Source organism: Cavia porcellus, unplaced genomic scaffold (assembly GCF_034190915.1).
Source record: "Cavia porcellus strain 051 isolate PalLab524CR breed Dunkin Hartley unplaced genomic scaffold, mCavPor4.1 scaffold_26, whole genome shotgun sequence".
Classification (NCBI taxonomy): Eukaryota; Metazoa; Chordata; class Mammalia; order Rodentia; family Caviidae; genus Cavia; species Cavia porcellus.
The window spans coordinates 15,808,926-15,830,603 of NW_026947509.1; the positions used below are offsets into that span (position 1 = coordinate 15,808,926).

Sequence of the window (21,678 nt, forward strand, 5' to 3'; positions counted from 1 at the left end):
GTGTGGTTCATAATAAACCTTACTGAGATTGCAGGATCAGAAACTTAAATGGTTTAGAAGCTGTATGTGTGTAAATGTCTGTAATCCATATGGATGAAAATAAATCACCCAAATCCGCTTAGTTTAGGAGGGGCATAACTGGCATTTATTGGGAGGTTTGTCTGGATATCATGTTATGTGTTGGTTCCTACTTGACTGTTCATCAGAATCTCCTGAGGAACTTTTGTAAAAATATACAGATTCCTGGTTCTAGCCTAGGCCAACTCTATCAGAATTTCCAGAGGCAGAGCTTCTAGGTTTTTATTTTTATTTATTATTTACTTTCACAGTGTTAGGGACTGAACCCAGGGCTTTTGCATTCAACTGCATCCCCTTTATTATTTTTTACTTTTGAGACAAGGTCTTACTGAGTTGCTAAATTGCTCATGCTGGGATTGAATTCGCAGCCCTCCTGCACTAGCCTCCTAGAATACTGGGGTCACAGGTGTGCACCCCATGCCTGGTTTAGATACATATTTTTAACACACTCTTGGGTGTCCCTCCCATAAGTGGCCTGGCCCCGATTTCCTTACTCTTGAGAATTGGCCCATACAGTGTCACTGGCAGGCGGAGAGTAGCTGACCAGCGGGGATGGTTTTCTTCTGTGTTGCTGAGGTTCTTCAGCAGATGCTGGGGAGTGTCGGGAGGCTTTTAAACTGGGGAACAGTGCAATCAGATAAATCACTTTATGCACAGCACTTTGGCAACAGCGCTAAGGAAGCTGAAGGAATGAGACTGCAGACCTTAAGAATTTCGATCTTTAGCTTACTCTATTGATGAATTTTTTTCTCTTTTCCTCAGTTTCTTGAGAGAAACAGTTATATTCAATGCAAGGTTTCAATCAGTTGGAGAAAAACTTTTCTTTCTACCTACCTCACCCTTACAACTTAGCCCGAAGTCTTCCCTTAAGGTCCTCTCTCACTCCGTGACTATTCACTGAAAGTTATTTGCAAGCAGGCCCCTTTCTTAGACTTTGTTTTGAAACGAAAGTCCTGGCATGTATGTAGCTTTTTGTGATTCAGTCATTCATGTGACGGGCTTCACTGGGCACTAAGTGCCCTACATAGGCCTGTGGATGCCAGGGCCGGCTGGGACAGTGACAGGACAGGTGGGCGCGGAGAATGGCAGCCTCCGCCCGCCCTCTCACTGCAGCCTCCCAACCGCTTGGCCTCTGGCCTTGCTTCTCTCTGGTTGAGTTACCACATAGCAGCCCTGATCCTTGCTCTGTCTGCTGATACCAAGTTCTGTCTCCATGGCGCTTGAATTCTCTGGCTTAGTTTCTTACTAGAGGGGAGTTGAGGAACAACACTTTTAACTTTTCCTCACGCTTTTTCATTTCTTTGTGAAACTGCATTGCAGTATAGTTTTGCTTTTTGTTATTTCCAATTATTTGAGAAAAGAAACATTGCTCAGGTTAATATAAAAGATCATCATTCTGAAAACACACCTGAGAATTAATATGTAATAAGCACCCATAAGAATGCATAGGTAATGGAGAGCTTGCGATAACTGAAAAATGTTTGTTCGTTCACACTCTTAAAAAACCCTACTAAGATTCTTATTTTCTCAAAATAGACAATCAGTTGATACAAAATATACTTAAGAATATACAAAAGTGGGGCTGGGGATTTAGCTCAGTGGCATAAGCACCTGCTTTGCAAGCAGGCGGTCATGAGTTCGATCCCTGGTACCAATTAAAAAAAAAATATAAAAGCACTCTGACATGAAGCATGTATTGCAGTTGTTTGGTTATAAAAATCTGCCTGTTAACTAGCAATTCTGGTGTTGGTTTACCATCTGAGCCTCTCATAAAAGTGTGTACTCATATTTCCACATAAGGTCCATTCCTTTTTTTGGAAAATGGAGTCTACACCTGTTGAACATGCCATTTGTCTGAAATTAAATAAATAATGGCTAATATTTTTCCTCCAGCTCAGCAAAATTGCATGAAATTATTGAAAACTTGTAAGTTACATTTTTAGTTTTGCTTAATGTTTGAGATAACATTTTTTGGTATTGAATTAGATGTAATCATGACTTAAATAAATTTACTTGCATTATCAACCAGACATTTTCTCATACACGGTAAATTTATCCACTTAAACCTGTTCTGTAGCAAGAAAATTGATCACTTTGAACAAATGTATGGATTATGACTATATTTGTATGGACACAACTAATGAAGAATTAAGTTTAGTAAGACATTGCTCTTTTAACAGGAGGGGAGTATGGCTCTTTCTTTTCTTAAGAATTTGTAAACACGTTTTTAGACAGTGGTCTGCTTCTTTCAAAACAAAGACAAATGATTAGTCTTTACATTAGAGACCATAAGGCAAACCCGTACGCACTCTGGGCCAGGGGCTCTTCACTTAGGGCTGAAATAGGGCTCAGTGTTTTCTAAACACCTTCAGGCAGGAGATGCCCGCTTGCTTAGCCAGCACTGGACCTTGGGTTCCTTCTCTAGCACTGCTGCAACCTTCTAACCAAACTGTCATCGCTCACTTTATGGGAGCATCACAAAGTAGCTGTACAATCTCAATCTATGACTGATGAAGATTTATTAAACAGTTCTAGTTTATAATTACAATGTTGAACTTACAAAAATAAGTAAAAAAGCATCTTTTTTTTCTCCTGGGATACGGCAAAGGAAGGTTTTTGTTGTTGTTGTTGTTTTTGGGGTACCCTTTGGCTATACATAATGAGAAGCATTAAAAAAATTTTTTTTTTGTTTCTTTGGTGCTGGAACCCAGAGCCCACACACTGGAGTAGCAGGCACTCTGCCACTCACCTACACCCCTGCCTGAGGCAGGAGCCCTAATTACCCACTAAGTTTTACAAATTTTTTTTTTTTGGTCTTTTTCGTTTTTTTATCGGTACCAGGGATCAAACTCTTGACTGCCTGCTTGTAAGGCAGGCACTTAAGCCGCTGAGCCAAATCCCCAGCCCCAGGAGCCAAGATTTGAACTCCTGTCCACACCATGGGTGGTCCGGCCCAGGCAGTGCTCTGGCCCAGTGTGCTATACTTCCCACAGCTTACTGTATGAGGCTTACTATTAATGAGATGTCATGTTTTCCTAAGTGCGGAAAATAAACTGACATCATTTGGTGTTTTGAGAATTGGCATACATAACATATCAAACCAGTGTTTTACTCTTCAGAATACTGCCCATCTTGGGTTAACATTTTTGTTTTTTTGCATGACTAAGTTGTGGTCTTAGTTACTTTTCTCTTGTTGCTGAGACAAAATACTTAGTCTTCCAAAGTTAAAAGAGGAAAGATTTATTTGATTCACAGCATGTAGAGGTTTCAGTTCAGTGTTGGCTGGTGCCAAGGCAGGGTGGCAGAGGGGCATCACAGAACGAAAACAGTTCATGGCAGACAGAAGACCAGCAAAGGCAGCTAGCAGCCAGTCCAAGTGACCCCCAGCAAGCCTCTTTCTGTCCCTTATGTCTTATTCAGGCTGCCATAGGACAGGAAACAGTATACAGAAAACCCTTAATCCTAGCACCCTTGACCCTTGCACCATGGATCAATCCCAGCAGCACACCCTAGACCCAGCCACTTCTGAAAAGCCCTGCCGATGACCGTGTTTGGCTTTGGTGGGGGGGAACATCTAGATATAAGCCATGATTGTTATAATTTTTACCCTTGCAAATCCTTCCCCCTCCCCCAGAATACTAGGTGAGTATGTGGGATACTCTTCAGCAATTTGTAAAACAAAAGGAACGACATGAAGGGAAGGAGGGGAAGGGGATGCATAAAGAGTTAAGATGTGTGGTGCACACATGTGCCGTGCACATATATGTGGAGCAGGGCCCCAACACAAAGTGTCAGCACCAAGGAGCCTGCCCCAGCTTGGTGTGTGCCTGCAGTCCCCCCTACTTGGGCCTGCAGTCCCCGCTACTTGGAGGCTGAGGCCGGATGACTGTTGAGTCCGCCACCAAACCAAACCAAGAAGCCTGCTGACTCCAGGTACTTAGACTTCTGCTGTTTAAGAAGAGGCTCTGTGCCTTGGCCGTGTCTCTGGTGTTCTCCAAGCTGTTTGCTTCTGGCGACTCTGCTGTTAACCTCAGAGGAAGTAACCTGGAACATGCGGTGGGCACGCCCCTTGACTTGTGTGCCCACAGGATGCAGAGCAGCTGTCTCTGAAACGTGCCGCATCTCAGGGTGTGAAAGTACCTTTTCCAATGGTGTGACATTAGTGGTTCCAATGGTTTTTCATAAAAGCCTTTGCTATGTTCAAGAAATTTCCTTCTTGTCCTACTTTTCTGAGTATTTTTATTGTTAAAGATGTTGGATTTTTCTTTTTTTTTTTTTGTTGGTACTGGGTATCAAACTCATGACGTTGGGTAGCCCGCCAGGCACTTATACCGCTGAGCTAAATCCCTAGCCAAAGATATTGGCTATTGTAAACAAAACAAAACAAACTTCTTTTTTTATGATTTTTTTTTTTTTGTGGCGGTACTGGGGATTGGATCTAGCCGGGGCCTTCACACTGAGCAACATTGTGTATATTTTTATTTTACAGCAGGGTCTTTCAGGCCACTGAGTTACCCAGGCTGGGTTCAAATTTGTGATTCCTCCTGCCTCAGCCCCCCACAGTGCTGGGATTAACAGGTGTATCAAGTATTTTTTCAGTGTCTATTGAGATTATCGTGTGTTTTCCCCTTCTATTAATATGGTAGTTATATGGATTGATGCATTACTGTGAAAAATCCCATTTGGTCATAGTAGGTAATCCCTTTGGTATGTGACAGGATATGGTTTATTAGTATTTTTCTGAGAGACTTTGCATATATAGATATATATAAAGTATATATATTTATATATAAATATATATATAAATTTGTATATATATACACTTTTTCCCCTCCTTTGGTATCAGGAGTTGAACTCATGACCTCACATGAGCTAGGAATATAGCTGTGCCGCTGAGCTATCTTTGGCTTGCATCTTGCATTGATATTGGTCTATAGCTTTCCTTTCTTTGATGTCTTTTTTTCTTTAATTGAATTTAGGCTGGCTGCACTGGTGTGCCCCATATCCCCAGCTATACTGGAGGCTGAGATGGAAAGGATTTCTTGAGTCTAATAAGAATTTGAGGCTAAGCTAGGCAACATAGTGAGTTCCCATTTTAAAAAGGACAGAAGAGGCTGGGTGTGGTAGTGTGAGCCTAACTGTGGGCTGTGTAGCCCCTGTACTCAGGAGGCTGAGCCAGGAGAATTGCTACAAGTTTGAGGCCACTTGGGCTACAAAGTGAGTTTAAGGACAGCATGAACTGCATAGTGAGACCCTGTTTGAAAAGATAAAAAAACAAGAAAAGAAAGAAGGAAGGAAAGAAGCAAAGATAAATCAGTTTTATTATATTTTTTGTAATACATTAGGAAGAAGTTTTGTGGGTTTTTTTTGCAAAGAATTGACATAAGAGATCTATCTATCTCTTGTTTGTTTATTATTGTTTATTGTTTCAAAAAACTCCTGGGCTCAAGTGATCTTGCTCAGCCTCAGAAGTACTAGGGCTATAGTTAATGCACTGTGCCTTGGTGTGATTGTATTTTAAAGTCATGATTTTGGATATAGCACAAGAATATACTCTACACAGTGCAAGTGAGGGCTACAATGTGTCTGTAGCTTTGCCATTCTGTATTGGAATGGAAGAATATAGAATGTGGGTAGAAGATTTTGATGAGGCTGCTTCTGTCCATGCACTGCTATTATAGGATGGATAAGAAGCTTTTGTTTTATAGTAGTTTTTATTTACTGGGTGGTATTTAGAAAATTTTTACTTTTATATCAGTGCTTTTGAAATAGTTTTACCACTATGACTGTCATTTGTACTGGTTTTCTTATCAGTAGTTAAATAATCATTGAGAAGGGAAATTGTTATAGAGTTGAGAAACTTGGATATCATTAATATTTTAGAACAAACGTTTCAGTTCAAACTTTTCAAGAAACATTTTTATACTGGAGCCATTTGGCAAGGAAATAAATTTATGGAAATTTACCCTTGAGCTGCCAGATAAAATGTTTATTTTTTATAAATACATTTGATCTCATGCTTGCCAATAGATCTATTGCCATAGTAAAATGGATTGCTTTCATAAAAATAAAAATGTTAATGTATTGTTGGTATTCTTCTGGAAGAAAATTTGCATTAAGCATTTGGCCTGTATTCTAGAATTTTTATTTTAAATTTTCAGTAAATTTTTCATTTCTGCAAAAATATACTCCACCCATTAGAGTAATAGAAATGTTTACTTTCATATTGATCTAAGAATTACACTGTACCTTTCCCTCTTTTTTAAAATTTTGAGACAGGGTCTCCCTATGTAGTTCAGGTTGGACTTGAACTCACTGTGTAGTCCACGTTGGCCTCAGACTCACAGCTATCCTCTGCCTTAGCTTCCCAAGGACTGAGATTACCAGTTTACAGTGTACAGTATACAGTGCCTGGCTTCTTTCCCCTCTTTCATTAACAGATTTGTGTGTGTGTATGTGTGTGTGTGTGTGTGAGAGAGAGAGAGAAAGAGAAAGAGAGAAAGAGAGAGACAGGGCCTTGCTATATAGTCCAGCTGTTCCTTTTTTTTTTTTGTCTTTCTCCTTTTTATCGGTACTGGGGATCAAACTCAGGACTGCCTGCTTGCAAGGCAGGTGCTTATGCCACTGAGCTAAATCTCCAGCCCCTGTCCAGCTGTTCTTAAACTCACTGTGTAGCCCAGTCTGGGCTTCAGCTCATGTCAATCCTTCTACCTCAGCTTCTAGAGTGTTTGGCTTGCAGATAGGTGCCGCTACACATGGTTGTAACAGCTTCATTAGGATACATCTTATATACCACATGGTTCGCCCATTTGAAGTGTATAATTCAATTATTTTTAGTGTATGTACAGATATGTACAACCATTATGCTTCTCAATTTTAGAACATTTTTATCACTGTGCATTCTTTTTTGAATTTAAATCTTAGACATTTTCTTAACCATTTTACAAGTACCATTAAGTAATATTAAATACCTTCGCAGTGCTGCTTAACTATCATCTACTATTCATTTCCAGAACTTTTTATCTTTCCAAAGTGAAGTTCTGTACCAAATAAACATTAATTCCCTGCTCACCTTTGTCCCAGGTCTTGGCAACTACTGTTCTACTGTTTTGTTTTGGTTTTTTTTTTTTTGAGACAGAGTCTTGCCATGTAGTTGAGACCAGCCTTGATCTCACTGTGTAGACCAGGCTGGACTTGTATTCGTGTCAGTCCTGCCTCAGCCTCCCACGTGCTGGGATTACAGGTTTGCACCACCATTCCAGGCTGTTCTGCTTTGTACGTCAACATATGGAACACTGTAGGCACATCAGATAGGTGGAATCATACAGTATTTGTCCTACTGTATATCTTATTTTACTTAGCATAATGTCCACAAAGTTCATCCGTATTGTACTATGTGTCAGGTTCCTTTTTTCTTTTCTTTTTTTTTTTTTGTCTTTTTCGTTTTTATTGGTACCAGGGATTGAACTCACAACTGCCTGCTTACAAGGCAGGCGCTTATGCCACTGAGCTAAATCCCCAGTCCCTTAGGTTCCTTTTTTCTTAAGGCTAAATAATATGTGTTGCATGTATATATACTATGTTTAGATTATCCATTTCTCTGTCTATAGACATTTGGATTGCTTCCATCTTGTGGCTGTTGGGAATTACAGACCTTGCTTTTGAGTCTTTTAGTGTGTACTCAGTAGTATAACTGCTAGATCAGTAGTAATTTGATGTTTAATTTTTTGAGAAACTGTTATGCTGTTTTCTACAGCAAATGGCACCATTTTGCATTCCCATCAGCAATTCACAAGGACTTCAGAGATAGTTTTACATCTTCCTTTCCAATTCGGATGCCTTTTACTTCTTTACCTCACCCAGATTCTTTGGCTAGAATATCCACTAGTATGTTGAATTGGGATAATGAAATAGGCACCCTTGTGTTTTTTCTGGTCTTAGAGGGAAATGTTAGCTGTGGGTTTTTCATAAAGGCCTGATCATGTTGATACATTTCCCTTTATTTACTAATGTGGCATATTATTTTGAGTTTATATGTTAAACCAATTTGTATGCCTGAAATGAATTCCACATGGTGATAATGTGTAATCATTTTAATATGTTGCTGAATTTATTAAGTACTGCATTTCTTCATTACCAGCCTAATGGTTTCCTTGCCAATTACTTCAGAACAGAAAATTCTTCCATTGCACAAATTATTGTATACCATAGAAAAGATGAAATAGCATCATTTTATTATATGAAGGAAATATAATTTTAATAATAATACCCAATGAAATACCAAAAGAGAAACTATGAATTAATCTCATATCCAATTGTTAACTAATAGTTATTATTATTATTATTGGTAGTAGGGATTGAACTCATGACCCTGCACTTGTCAGGCAGGTGCTTCTGCCACTGAGCTAAATCACCTGCCTATCATTATTATGTTTGAGATAGGGTCTCAGCCAGGCTCATGCCTGTAATCCCAGCACTCGGGAGGCTGAGGTAGGAGAATTGTTGTCAGTTCGAGACCAGCCTAGGATACAAAGTGAGCCCACAACCAGCCTGAACTGCACAGTGAGACCCTGTGTCAAAAAGACACACACACATACACACAAAAAGAGATAGGGTCTCACCGTGTAGTTGAAGCTGGTCTTGAGTTCATTATGTAACCCAAGCTGGCCTCAAATTTGCGGTGATCCTCCTGTCTCAATCTCCCAAGTGCTGGGATTACAGGTGAGTGCCATGGGGCATAGCTATTAATTACTAGTTAGTAAGCATTCATTGAGCTTTTAGTATGTTCCACACACTTTCAAAGTTATTCTGTGAATATGTTCATAGTATGGAAGGAAAACAAATAATGTGCTAATTACAATAGAAACTGAGGGGCTGGGGATTTAGCTCAGCAGCGCTAAGCACCTGCCTGGCAGACTCCAGGTCATGAGTTTGATCCCTGGTAACAAAAAAAGAAAAGAAAAGAAATTGATGGGGATTTAGCTCAGCGGCATAAGCGCCTGCCTTGAAAGCAAGCAGTCGTGAGTTCGATCCCTGGTACCGATAAAACCAAAAAAAAAAAAAAAAAAGAAATTGATATAAGACTATGGTTGGGATATCCATGGATGAAACATGATTACATAGGAGATTACTTTAAAAAAAGAGGAGCAGTAGCTTCGCAAGTAAGTTATTCTTAGCCTTGATGACAGGTAGACGAGTTAGCGAGAAAACAGGAGAGCAATTATGCATGAAAAAGCATAATTATTGGGGAACTATAGCTTTGTTGGGTGGCGAATGTATGAGAAAGTCCTAAACAATGGCATTTGAGCTGGTAGATGACTACTTCACAAAGGGCTCTACTTGCTTCACCTGCTTCACCAGGCTGAAAATTATTTGGAAAAGACCTCAGAAACCATCAAAGGGTTTTAAAGCTGTGGGTCTGATGATTAAATGTGCATTTTAGGAAAATCTAGAGCTGGGGATGCAGTGTGGTCAGAGCACTTGCCTTGTGTTCATAAGGCTCTTGATCCCTAGCGCTGAGAATAAAGGAAGAAGAAAGATCATCCCTACAATGTGTAGACTATCATTGAAGAGTGGAATGGAAAAGGAAGGAAAGGAGAAAGGCAGGAAGTGACTACATTCATACAGCCAGAAGTGATGAGGCAGTGGAAATGGAAAGGAATGTGTTTGATAAGTGGAATAAAAAGATGTTGATGAGCAGATAGAACGGTGTTAGTCAGGGTTTTACTAGAGAAAACAGAAATAACACACTATATACAAATGTATAGGAAACGACAAGATTGGCGTACAGTGGTAGATCACAGAGTCCGATGAGGAAGGGTGCAGAGGGTGTCTACGCACTGGAGGCCGAAGGATTCAACCAAGGTCTGGAGTTCACCCTAGTGCCTTGTGCAGCTCCACACCAGCAGGCTGATGGGTCTGCCACAGAAGGCCAGAGGCTCTACGATGAAAGGCTGAAGAGTCTACGCCGGAAAGCTGGAGTCTCCATGGAAGCCAGGAGACAATGGCAAACCAAAGGCGAAGATGGAGCTTCTCCAGAGAATGGAAGGCATTTGTCCCCCCTTCTTCCCTTTTATACCTCCAGGTGATGAGCCAGCCTGTGGTGGGTCTTCTACACCCTTGGGTGTAGAGTTGCCAAACCCATTTAGTTAAGCTTCTAAATGTCTCAAGTTGACATAATCAATCAACTACTACAAATGGTGAGGATGCCTTGGTGGAAACTGAATTACTCGGAATGATAATTGTGGAAGGTAATGATCAGGGAATCAGTAGCCAACAGTAACAAGGAGAGTAGTAGATCATATTCTCTGAGGGAATGAACCTTAACAGATGAGTAGTTTTTCATATACGATTAAAGCAGGAAAGCTGTCATAGGAAATTTTTAAATGGTAAGACATTTGGGGGCAGATGAAGGCATTTGAATACAGAATAAATATTAGATGGTCTTTGTTTAATTTTTAAAGATGGCATAATATCAGAATTTTATAGGAAAATATTCTTTATTTTTAGGAGTGCATCTTTTTTTACCGGTACTAGGGATTGAACTCACGACCACATGCTTGCAAGTCAGGCGCTTATGCTGCTGAGCTAAATCCCCAGCCCCTACATTCCCAAGTATTTAAGGATAAATTATCATACTGTCTGTAACAAAGGACATCCTGTGGGACATGGTGTAGCACACCATGGTCCCTTGATGAACTGATCCTTTGGGATTGTAGGCAGTGAGGAAGGAAGAAGACTGTTTTAGTTTAAAGTATACAATTAAATGAAGTACATAAACTTTAGACTTTAGGTTGAAAAATCTCTATAAGTCATTTGGGGGGAGATGGGGCCTTTGAATACAGAATAGATATTAGGTGGTCTTACTGAATTTTTGTTTAATTTTTAAAGGTGGTATAATAACATCAGGATTTTATAGGAAAATACCCTTATTTTTAGGAGGTACATCTCCAAGTATTTAAGGATAAATTATCATGCTGTCTCCAATTACTTAGAGGCAGAGATGGAAGGAATCAAAAATATTAACAATAGTTTAATCAGGGCAGTGGGCATAGGGTTGTTGACTAAGTTTTCAATTTTTCTGCATATTTGAACATTTTCTTTTCTTTTTTTTTTTTCTTTTTATCGGTACCGGGGATTGAACTCATGACTGCCTGCTTGCAAGGCAGGCACTTACGCTGCTGAGCTAAATCCCCAGCCCGCTAACATTTTCTTAAAGAAGTTGGAAACAGTAGCACAGACTAGGAGGAGGAGTAGGGGCCGTGGGCAGTAGTGAAGGCGGCATAGTGTTGCTAACACTCTCAAGTCCCCGGCCTCACTGAGCCAGAGAGTGAGCTTGTGTTCTCAGGAAGACATAAGCTGAGGACTAGGGGGGCAGGGCTTCCCAGCTCAGATCGTGTCAATGCATGGACGTGGAAAATGGCACAGGATTTGTATGGTACATTGGCCTGGGGATACGTGAAAGACCTCGGGATATTAATATGGAATTTCATTCAAAATGATTTCATTTTCTTTATAACTTTTGTAAAGATATAAAACTTATGGAATTTTTAAATGGTAAACTTTGTGTGTGTGTGTGTGTGTTTGGAGTCAGGGTGTCGCTATGCAGTTCAAGCTGCCCTTGAGCTTACTTTGTAGCCTAGGGTGGTCTGGTCTCAAATTTGCAACCATCCTCCTGCCTCAGCCTCCTGAGTGCTGGGATTACAGGCATGTGTCACCTTGCCCAGCTAAATGATAAAATTTTTTAAAAGTTACAAATAGATTTTAAAGTTTTAATGAGGCACTTGAGCTGCCTTTCCAAAATACTCCTTTTATTTAATACAGTAAAACCTTGATTTGTGAGTGTAATTCATTCTAGAAATATGCTTGTAATCCAAAGCACTTGTATAACAAAACAAATTTCCCCATAAGAAATGGAAACTCAGATGATTTGTTTTACAACCCAGAAATATTCATATAAAAGTGATTACAAAATAATTTAAAAGTACAAAATATAAGGAAAAATAAATCAGCACTTACCTTTGAAAATCTTGGTGGCTGGTTTGAGGAAGACAAGAGAGGAAGATACTGTGTAGGATAGCTTTCACTGTCACTAATAGAATCACTGCTGTCTGTTGGCTCAGTGGGATCTTTTTCTTTTCACCCAACTTTAACAAGGTATCTATCCAGTGATACCTTTTTTCCTCCTCCTCCTGAGGATTTTGCATTATTGTTAAACAGATTTGCTGGTTGCACTGCTACAACCTTATTTGAGTGGTGCTTTCCTACAAAATTTTGCACTGTTTCCCACATTTTATACATCTCCCTAAGTTCATTTGAAGTGAGGGATCCCTCTGACTTTTTGTCCTTCTCTGCAGAGATCTTCTGCATAAATCTCTTGCTGTTGGCAGAGGATCGCCCACACACACACACACACACACACACACACACACACACACAGAACATTGGCTCAGTTGTGATCGGACCTTTGATGTCACTTGCTACTTATACAGCAAGACATCATTTCTTTATTGAGTTAAATTTTTTTTTTTTGGACTGGGAATTGAACTCATGACCTCACACTTGCCAGGCAGGTGCTGTATCACTGAGCTAAGTCCCTGGCTTAAATTAAAATTTATGTAAAATGTTTGTTCACCTTGCAGAATACTTGCAGTGCAAGTCACTCGCAACCCAAGGTGTTACTCTATCAGGTGTTTGGCTTGAAGTGGTTACATCAGTTCCTAATAAAATGTTTAGCGTGAGTCCCCCCATTTGTGTAGTCCCCCACAGTGAGAAACTATTCACATTGGTGTGGTCCTGTGCTGTCCTGCCGTGGGCCTCGTCCCCTACACACTGCTGTCATCTGGTTGCACTGAGACCATGGAGCCATAGTTCCAGTGCACTGTGACCCATTCACACTGGACCACTGCCTAGTGGGTGAGGACTCCCAAGATAGGGAAGGTTTGGATCTTAATTAAGTGATTATTCCGGACAGGCAATAACAGAAAAAGTTGTGTGATCAAATATAAGGTACTTTATTTATATATATTTATATAAGGTACTTTACTGTTATACCCAGGGAGATTTCCCCTAAGATACCATTACCTTTAAATGAATTTTGATAATGCTCTATAATTAAATACCAAGCAGTCACTAAGAATGGCAATCTAACAGATATTTTTTGTCTTTTTGAGTCAAGGGTCTGGCTATGCAGTTCAGGCTAGCCTTGAGTTCACTTTGTAGCCCAGGCTGGTCTTGAACTCACAGTGATCCTCCTGCCTCAGCTTCCTGACAAAAAAAATAATGAATACTATCTCATTCTTTAAATTTATACTTCTTTGACTAGAGAAGCAAGTCTGAATAATGATCTAAGTGTCTGTATCCCACCTGTGTTTTCAGTTACGAATTGTCTGCCCAGGTGGTCAGCTCTCCTTTATCTTCATTTGTGTATTTTCTTTTTCTTCTTCATCTTTGTCTGTATCTGCTTCTGTTTCTGCTTCTGCTGCTTCTGTTTCTGCTTCTTCTGTTTTCCTCCTCCTCCTCTTCCTTCTTTCTGCTTGTTTTTTGAGACATGTTTCACTATGCAGTTCAGGCTGACCTTGAGCTCATTTTGTAGCCCAGACTGGCCTCCAACTCCCAGTGATCCTCTTGTCTCAGCTTCCCGAGTGCTAGGATTACAGGTATGCGCCACCTGGCTAACAGATTTTTTTTTTTCTTGTCTTTTTTGAGATGGTGTCTCGCTATGCAATTCAGGCTGGCCTTGAGCTCACTTTGTAGCCCAGGCTGGTCTCGAACTCGCAACAATCCTCCCACCTCAGCCTCCCAAGTGCTGGGATTACAGGTGTGAGCTGCCACGCCCGGCTGTAACATATTTTTTGAAGATGAATGCTCATGTTTCTTTTTGAGTGATATGTTGGATTGGAGGACAGCAGGAAGAGTAGTTAACTCTGGATGGTAGGATTTGGAGAATTTTACTGAATTAAACTTTCCCATATTCTTCTTTCCCTGGCCGACTCTGCAGTAATCCTATGTGATTTTGATGATCAGATCGCAAGTGGAGCTATTTTCAGTTTAGAAAATAAATGCAAACACCTGGCCTTGAAAGTTTTTTGCAGTAATTCTGACACAGGATGAAGTGTTCCATTTTTTAAAGTGCTCATATACATTGTTAAGAAACAACTGAAACGGGGCATAGGGCACACACCTGTAATCCCAGCACTCGGGAGGCCAAGACAGGAGGATGGAGGCCAAGACAGGAGGATGGAGGCCAGTCTGGGCTACAAGATGAGTTCAGGGTCAGCCTGAACTGCATAGTGAAACTGTGTCTCGAAAAACAAACAAACAAAAAAAAAAAAAAAAGAAAGAAAGAAAAGAAAAAGAAACAATTGAAGATAGAGAGCTGAACATCTCGGCAGACAATTCATAACTGAAAGCAGGCAGCAGACACTTGGATCATTATTCAGACTTGCTTCTAATCAAAGAAGTATACATTTTATTTATTTATTTATTTTTTGGTATCGGTGATCAAATATACCACCTCACACTTGCCAGGCAGGCACTTATGCCACTAAGCTAAATCCCTGGCCAAGAAGTGTAAATTTAAAAATGAGATAATATTCATTTTTTGTCTGTTAAGGTTGCATGTTTCCCACTGCCATGTTATTTATAATAAACAAGAATTAATTATATCAATAAACTGTGGTGCATTCCTTAAGGGTCTGTTTTTCTTTCCTTAAGGGTCTATTAAAATGGAAGGTTATGTAGATTATGTTGCAACCCAGAAAAATTAACATTCGAGTGAAGTAACTGGTAGAGTTCTCCTGTGTTTGTTTTGCTGTGCCAGTGATGGAACCCAAGGCCCTACTCACGCTAGGCAGGCGCGCTGCGCCTCAAGTGGAGCGGCCGGTCTGTCGTGCATGATGAGCACCTGGACTGAGGTTAGAGGAAGAGCAGAATTACTCAAGAGAAAAAGATCTGGGTTCCAGCCAGCTCTGCCGCATCATAACTGTGATTTTGAGTACGTTTGCTTAACCTCTATGGACTTGGGTTTCTTCTTTCTGAAAGAGTTTTCAGCGTGATAAAAGAGAGAATATAAGGTAAAAAATAGCCTTTATTCCAAGGACGTGGGGAGGAGTCCATGACCATAGATGGTCTAGCCACCTCTGATCTGAACATGGGGTATGGGACATACATAACCTCTGACCAGGGGTGGCGCTTAGTGGGGCATTGATGACCTGCCAGCAGCTGACCTTTTCTGTGTCACCGGGAAAGGAAAAAGGAAGTTGTCATAGGAGAGGGAAGAAGTGACTTCCCACTGAAACCAAGGTAAACATCTATTTGGTTTCGCCTCCCACTGCCATAATATAACATAACTTATTGTAGGGCAAAATCCTTTCACTTTCCAAGAAGGGTACACTTCCTTCTTAGCTTGTAAATACATATACAGTGCCTGACAGTGAATCTGATACATAGCGCTTATTTAGATATATTTTTTAGTGAATGAATGGTAGTTAATTGTTATATATGAAAATATTTGTATAAAGAAAGATTGGGGAAAAATACAACAAAAAGAGAGAATGCGTGACTTTAAAATTTCTCATTTTATTTTTTTGATTTTTAAGTTGTTATTGTTACATCTTGTCACGTAAACCCGAGGAGGGATGGCAGGGGTAGGTGAAGGGAAGTGGTAGAGGTTGCTAATTCTCTATTGGCAGAATTATATTTGTAATTGAGACAATTATCTAAACTCACGCTTAGCCCCTCTCTGTCTTCCCAGGGTCCTGTTTTACTTACTGTTGGTAAAATTTGAGGCGTGTTACATATTTCCCCTATTCCTCCACTAAGTCGTCCATGCTGACCTTAGCCATACAGCTCCGGCTGGCCTGCAATTTGTAATCCTCCTACATGGGCTTCCCAATTACAAGGATTAATCACGGGCACCACCGTGCCCAGTGATATTCCCATTTCTTACCATGTCCACTGCTTTCCTCCTGGTCCAAGCCACTGTCGCCCTCTCACCTGGAATTTTTTTTTTTTTTTTTTTGTCTTTTTCCTTTTTATCGGTACCAGGAATCGAACTCACGACTGCCTGCTTGCAAGGGGCACTTATGCCGCTGAGCTAAATCCCCAGCCCCATACCTGGAATATTTTAATTATCCCTTGGTTGTTCTGCCTCTATTCCTGTTCTGGTCTGGTGTGCTCTCAACAAAACGAAACAGCTGAAGGGAATGGAGGCAGCCCAGGGCACCATGCTGCTAAGGGCCTCCAGAGGATTCCATCGCATTCATAGCCCAGACCGTGCATCCTTGGAAAGCTGCAGGTCCCCTGGAGACTGTGTCCCCCACTCTCAGGCTCATACCTCTCTGATCTGACTTCCTGCTACTCTGCACCTGGGTTCTCTGCCTAAAAACTTCCTGGAGATATCACAAGGCTGGCTCTTTCCCCTCCTGAGTGTCTGTCACTTTGTCCCCAGAGGTCACCTTGTCACTGAGGCCTTCCCAAGCCATCATGTTCCTCACATTCCCCCCACCCATACCCCAGCACATCTCATGTCCCTGCCCTGGGTTCTTTTATTTTCTTTTTAAAGCACATTTACTTACTATAAATATTCACTAAATATGCGCAAGCTTATAGAAATTCCCCAATAAAAATAGCTGTATGTGGCAGAGATTTTTGTCTATTTTGTTCCTTGCTATAACCATATCAACTAGAATACTGTCTAGCACATAGTAAGCACTCAATAAATATTGAGTGTATCACTATTACACATGTGTAAGATGTAGTCCCAAACTTGTTTGAAAGCTCTGAGGCAGTGTCACATGTTGCAGTTTGTATGCCGTGTGTCCCCTGAAGCACCCCGTGTGGGCTGATCACACCCCTGAGATGCTGACAGGTTTACTCTGCTTCTGGCTAGGATTCTGCCCAAACTATGGAAGATAGGGTGGAAATAGTCTCCTGTTTGGAAACTGGCTGTTTCCTTATGCATATGCATATGTAAAAACCCAATAACTGTGTACTTTGGTGTTAGGCTTCAGAAAAAAAATTTAAATGGCCCATTCTATTTTTTTACATCTAAATGGAGTTAAGCTAAACAATACATAAAGGTGATCAGGAAAGAATCCTTTCTGTTCTTCCTTATTAAGATTTCTAGTCTGGTCTTTGGGATTTTTGTTTTGAATTCCAAACTAATTTGGTTTACTTTGTTTTTTTGCAGAGTTAAAAGTAGCAGAATTTCACAAAAGAATCAAAGATGCATTTGAAGTGTTTGACCATGAGTTGAATAATACAGTGGATGTGAGGTTTGGAAAATACTTTTTGTTGTAATTATAAATTATTGATACAATTCATAAATAGAGGGGGGATCTTTTTTTACCTTGTACCTTGAATTTATTATATCATTTAAAATATTCGTGTTACTGTGCCCTATGAAAGGTCTTTGTAGGAGCTGGGGATATAGCTCAGTGGCACAGTGGTCCCCTAGCAAGCACAAGGTCCTGAGTTCATTTCCCAGTACCCCACTCCAAAAAAAAAAAAAAAATGGTCTTTGTTATTTCTTCAAGTAAGTTCTATTTCTTGTTTTTTGAAGACCAGTGAATAGAATACAATCTCAATGCCTGCTCCAAGCTATACATTATCAGTTGTATAAGTGAGATAAGCTCTGTCATATTTTCATGCTTGGCACATAGTTGGTATTCAGTAACCATTTCTTGAGTGAATGAATAGAAGTTACTTTTAAAAATATACAGATATGTATTATCAAGCCATGGACAGGATATTGCAAAGGAAGAGTAATATTTTAAAAATATTAAAAATTGTAAGCTTATCATATTAAGTAGCAAAAAGAACCAAAAGTAGAATACTAAAAAATGAAGACATGGGCCAGGGATATAGCTCAGCGGTATAAGTGCCTGCCTTACAAGCACAGGGTCCTGAGTTCAATTCCCAGTACCAAAAACAAACAAACAAACATGAGTTGGCACAGTAGCACATGCCTATGATCCCAGTACTTAGGAGGCTATGGCAGGAAGCTAGCCAAGAGTTTGAGGCCAGCCTAGGCTACGTAGTGAGTTCAAGATCAGCCTGAACTACACAGCGAGACCCTGTCTCCAAAAAAAAGTGGAGATGAATGTTGATAGATATGGAATGGAGGACAAGAGACAAAGGAAGGCAAAAGATAGAGGAAACTATGAGTCTGATAGACATTGTAGGATCTGTGTGACACACAGCAAAGAAAAGCAATGAAACCATTGTTTCAGGAGGCCAGAGAAAATGAGTTAGTTAGAGGGCTCACAACTTCAAGACTCAGTATTTAAGTGGGGTATGGTGGCACATGCCTGTAATCCCAGGAGTCCAGGGCACTGAGGAGCTCAGGGCAAGAGAACTGTAAGTTTGAGCCCAGCCTGGGCAATTTAGCAGTTTAGAAAGACCCTGTAAAAACAAACACCACCAAAAAAAAAAAAAAAAAAAAGTTTGGTAGCTCAGTGTGAGGTCCCTTGATTCAATCCTCAGTAAAACTCTCTCTCTCTCTGTCTTTGTCTCTCTGTCTCTCTGTTTCTTTATCTCTCTTTCTCTCTCTGTACTTAGTACAGAGGGCAGCAAAGTAGTTTGCCTAAAAAGAAGCTGTTGGAAACTAATAAACCATTGCCATTGCTTCTGGCACTGGTCAATGACTAAGTGTTTTAAACTTGAGCCAATCTGAATGAACAATATGAGATTTTATTTATGCCCTTAGTTTCTTCCACCTGTAGGTACAGGATTGATAAGTACAGTCAGTCTCTCTGTTCTGCTGTAATACTTTGTTGTTAGTATCATCATTATTTTAGTGGTCCTGGATTTGAACCTGTGGCTTTTCATCCACTAGGCAAGTACTCTTCCCATACAGGCCCAGCCATTTGCAGATAGAAAGCCTTTGTCCCCTGTTATTGGAACACACAGTCAGGTGCGTGGGCCTTGCTGCAGTGGAGAAGGGATTGAAGCTCTTCTCTTGTGCACCTTGAACATCAGGGCCTGGTGTGAGCCTTGGTCCAGCGTTGCCAGGGAAGTGGGAAGGTTCTACACAGGGCCAGTGGCCTCCCAGACAGAGGAGTGAGAGAGGGAGGGAAGTGTGGAGTGTTGTTGTAGCCCTGGGCAGCAGTGTGAATGGCTGACCACTTGAAGGGCAAATGCTTTGATGCTGAAGGGTCCTCGTGGGGCGGGGCGGGGAGGTGTTGAAAGGTGCTATATGAGAGGGTAAAACAGAAAGCAGGACACTGGCTTTGGACTGGAGATCTGACAGACTATCTGCAGTTGGGAGCTCAGGGCTCCATGCATGGTACCCATTTTTTATCTGTGCACTAGGGCTGGTATCCCCAGCTTTGTGACACAAGGAAAAGGCAGATAGTTTGCTCAGGCTCATTCTGGGACCTAATTCTGTCTTTTGCTCCCCTATGAGGTACACTTTCTTATTCCTGCAAGAGCTCCAGGTTTTGTCTCCTGATTGTGGGTCCCTGACAGAAGCAGCCAGGAGAAAGTGACCCAGATGACTCAGAGCTTCCCTGCCAGCCAGGGTTTTTTTTTTCTGTTGTTGTTAAAAGGGCCAATCCAGGAAAAATAAACATGTTTATGGGCTGCATCTTTTTCCCATTCCAAATTAAAATAATGTTACTGAGGCCTTGAGGGAAAGTGTATGTTTTTGCAATTTAAGTGGTGTACTTTAATTAAGTAAATAGTAAGAAACTTGTCACTTAAAAATAAAAGGAACTTGGCATTGTTTTGAGCATTAAAATATTACAGTTAAGCACACTAAGGAGCAGCAATATGGACGAGTGACACTTTTCAATCTTTCTTCCATATGTTAATGGGGAAGGCACTTTCCAGTGTGTAATAAGTGTTAGCCACTCCTGGTGCTGGTACCGTTATCACCAACTGTTACGAAGTAAGGTTGAGGACTGAGAGACAGAGCCCTTTGCAGAGGATACACAAGGGTTAGCTGCCTTGAGGTTGGAAATCACCTCAGTCTCTACCTTCCTGCTGCAGCGTCTTCCAAACTGCCGCCTCCCAGCCCTGGGGTGGGGGGGCCTCTGGGAATTGCCCACCAGTGGGTTGGTGTCTGCCTTGGCCAGCCCTGGCTGTTTCTCCATCTGTGAAGGCAGTTAATACATCTGGAATTCATCTTGACATATGATTAAAAGTGAAAGTCTAAAATAGGCTTTGATTTTTCAACTTACTAAACAGTTTTTTTTTTATAATTTGACTTCTTGAATCATGGGACCTATTTCATAGCATGCTACATTTTGTTACTCTTTCAACATTTTAATTAAGGCATGAGGAGACATTTTATGTAAGGAAGAAGGTGTGAAGAAGTGTCTTTGAGTGGAGGGAGGGATAGAAACGGCTTACCCTGGCAGCCGGTCTCTGCAAGGTGCCTGGGGCCTGGGCCACAGTCTCCAGGAGGTGCCTCGCCCTTCAGGGAGATAGGTGGGATGTCATTTCCACTGTAGGCCTCTGCCTACTCGGAGGTGAGGTTGGTGGTAGTAGCTCTCTCTTTCTCTTACCTCTGCTGTACACAAATAAAAAGACTTAATTCGAAAATTTATCATAGTCAGTAGAAGCGAGGCTGGTCCTGTGACTGCCAGGCAACCGCAGTTGCTCGCTGCTGTCTGAAACATTGTGAAACTGAGCCCTCTGCTCTCCTCAGGCCCGCAGGGCAGCAGGTGCCTGGAACCAGACTTCCTGGGTCCTGTCAACTCTCACACTGGACTTCCCTATTTTCTTTGTCCCTCAGAGAACTGGTAGTGTTAATAAATAGCTTTCAAAGTAGGGTGTGGGGGCCCCTGTTTGTTGCTAAGGCCCTTTCAGGTGGTTGTGGAGTCAAACTATTTTCAGAATAAAGCTATGACAGCGTTGGCTATCTCTGTTCACATTTTTTCATGAATGTCTATTGAAGTTTTGCAAAGCCGACTTGATATGTGATATTACAGCAGATTGAATGCAGAACTAGATACAAAAAAAGCAGCTGTCTTCTCTTTATGCCACACATTAGAGGGATGTGTAGACATGCAAATCAGTACCCTTCCACCAGTTAAATTTATTTTTTGTTTGGGAAAATATAATTATGCTCATAAAATTATTTATGTAAACATATAAAAGGTTTATGTATTTGTGAGTTAATGAATACAGTTTTTTAAATGTAAAGTTTAGTGCTTGCTTCAGCAGTATATATACTAAAGATGTAAAGTTTAATTTCTAATATGGCAAATATAGATTCATATAGCTCACATAAACAAAAGCTCTTCAAGGACCTTAACAATTTTTAAGAAATGTAAAAGAAGTCATGAATCCCTGGTACCAATAAAAAGGAAAAAAAAAAAAAAAAAAAAAAAAAGAAGTCGTGACACCAAAAACATCAGAGATTCACTGTCGTCAGTGGACATTTTTAAAGCTTTTAAAGCACTATTAACTAGTAATAATTAGCTTGGAATATAAAGCTCAGAACAATATTCGTTTTTATTATTCCATTTTATATTCTTCAGGTAAATAATTCACAGTTTTTCCTACTATTTGATCTGGATGATCAATGTATTACACATAATAAAACTCAATAACTTTTTATTTCTGTGTGTATTGTATTGATTCTTTAAATTC

At 40.6% G+C, this 21,678-nt stretch overlaps 1 protein-coding gene across 2 annotated transcripts in view; it reads left to right on the forward strand.

Moving 5' to 3' along the window:
* Efcab2 (EF-hand calcium binding domain 2) overlaps positions 1-21,678 on the forward strand; it is a 116,283-nt gene that overhangs the window by 17,253 nt on the left and 77,352 nt on the right. For both annotated transcript variants that reach the window (XM_063236762.1, XM_003474262.5), the window contains exon 2: positions 17,270-17,354. In XM_063236762.1, coding sequence (XP_063092832.1) covers positions 17,270-17,354 — 85 coding nt within the window. The remainder of the gene's footprint in view (positions 1-17,269; positions 17,355-21,678) is intronic.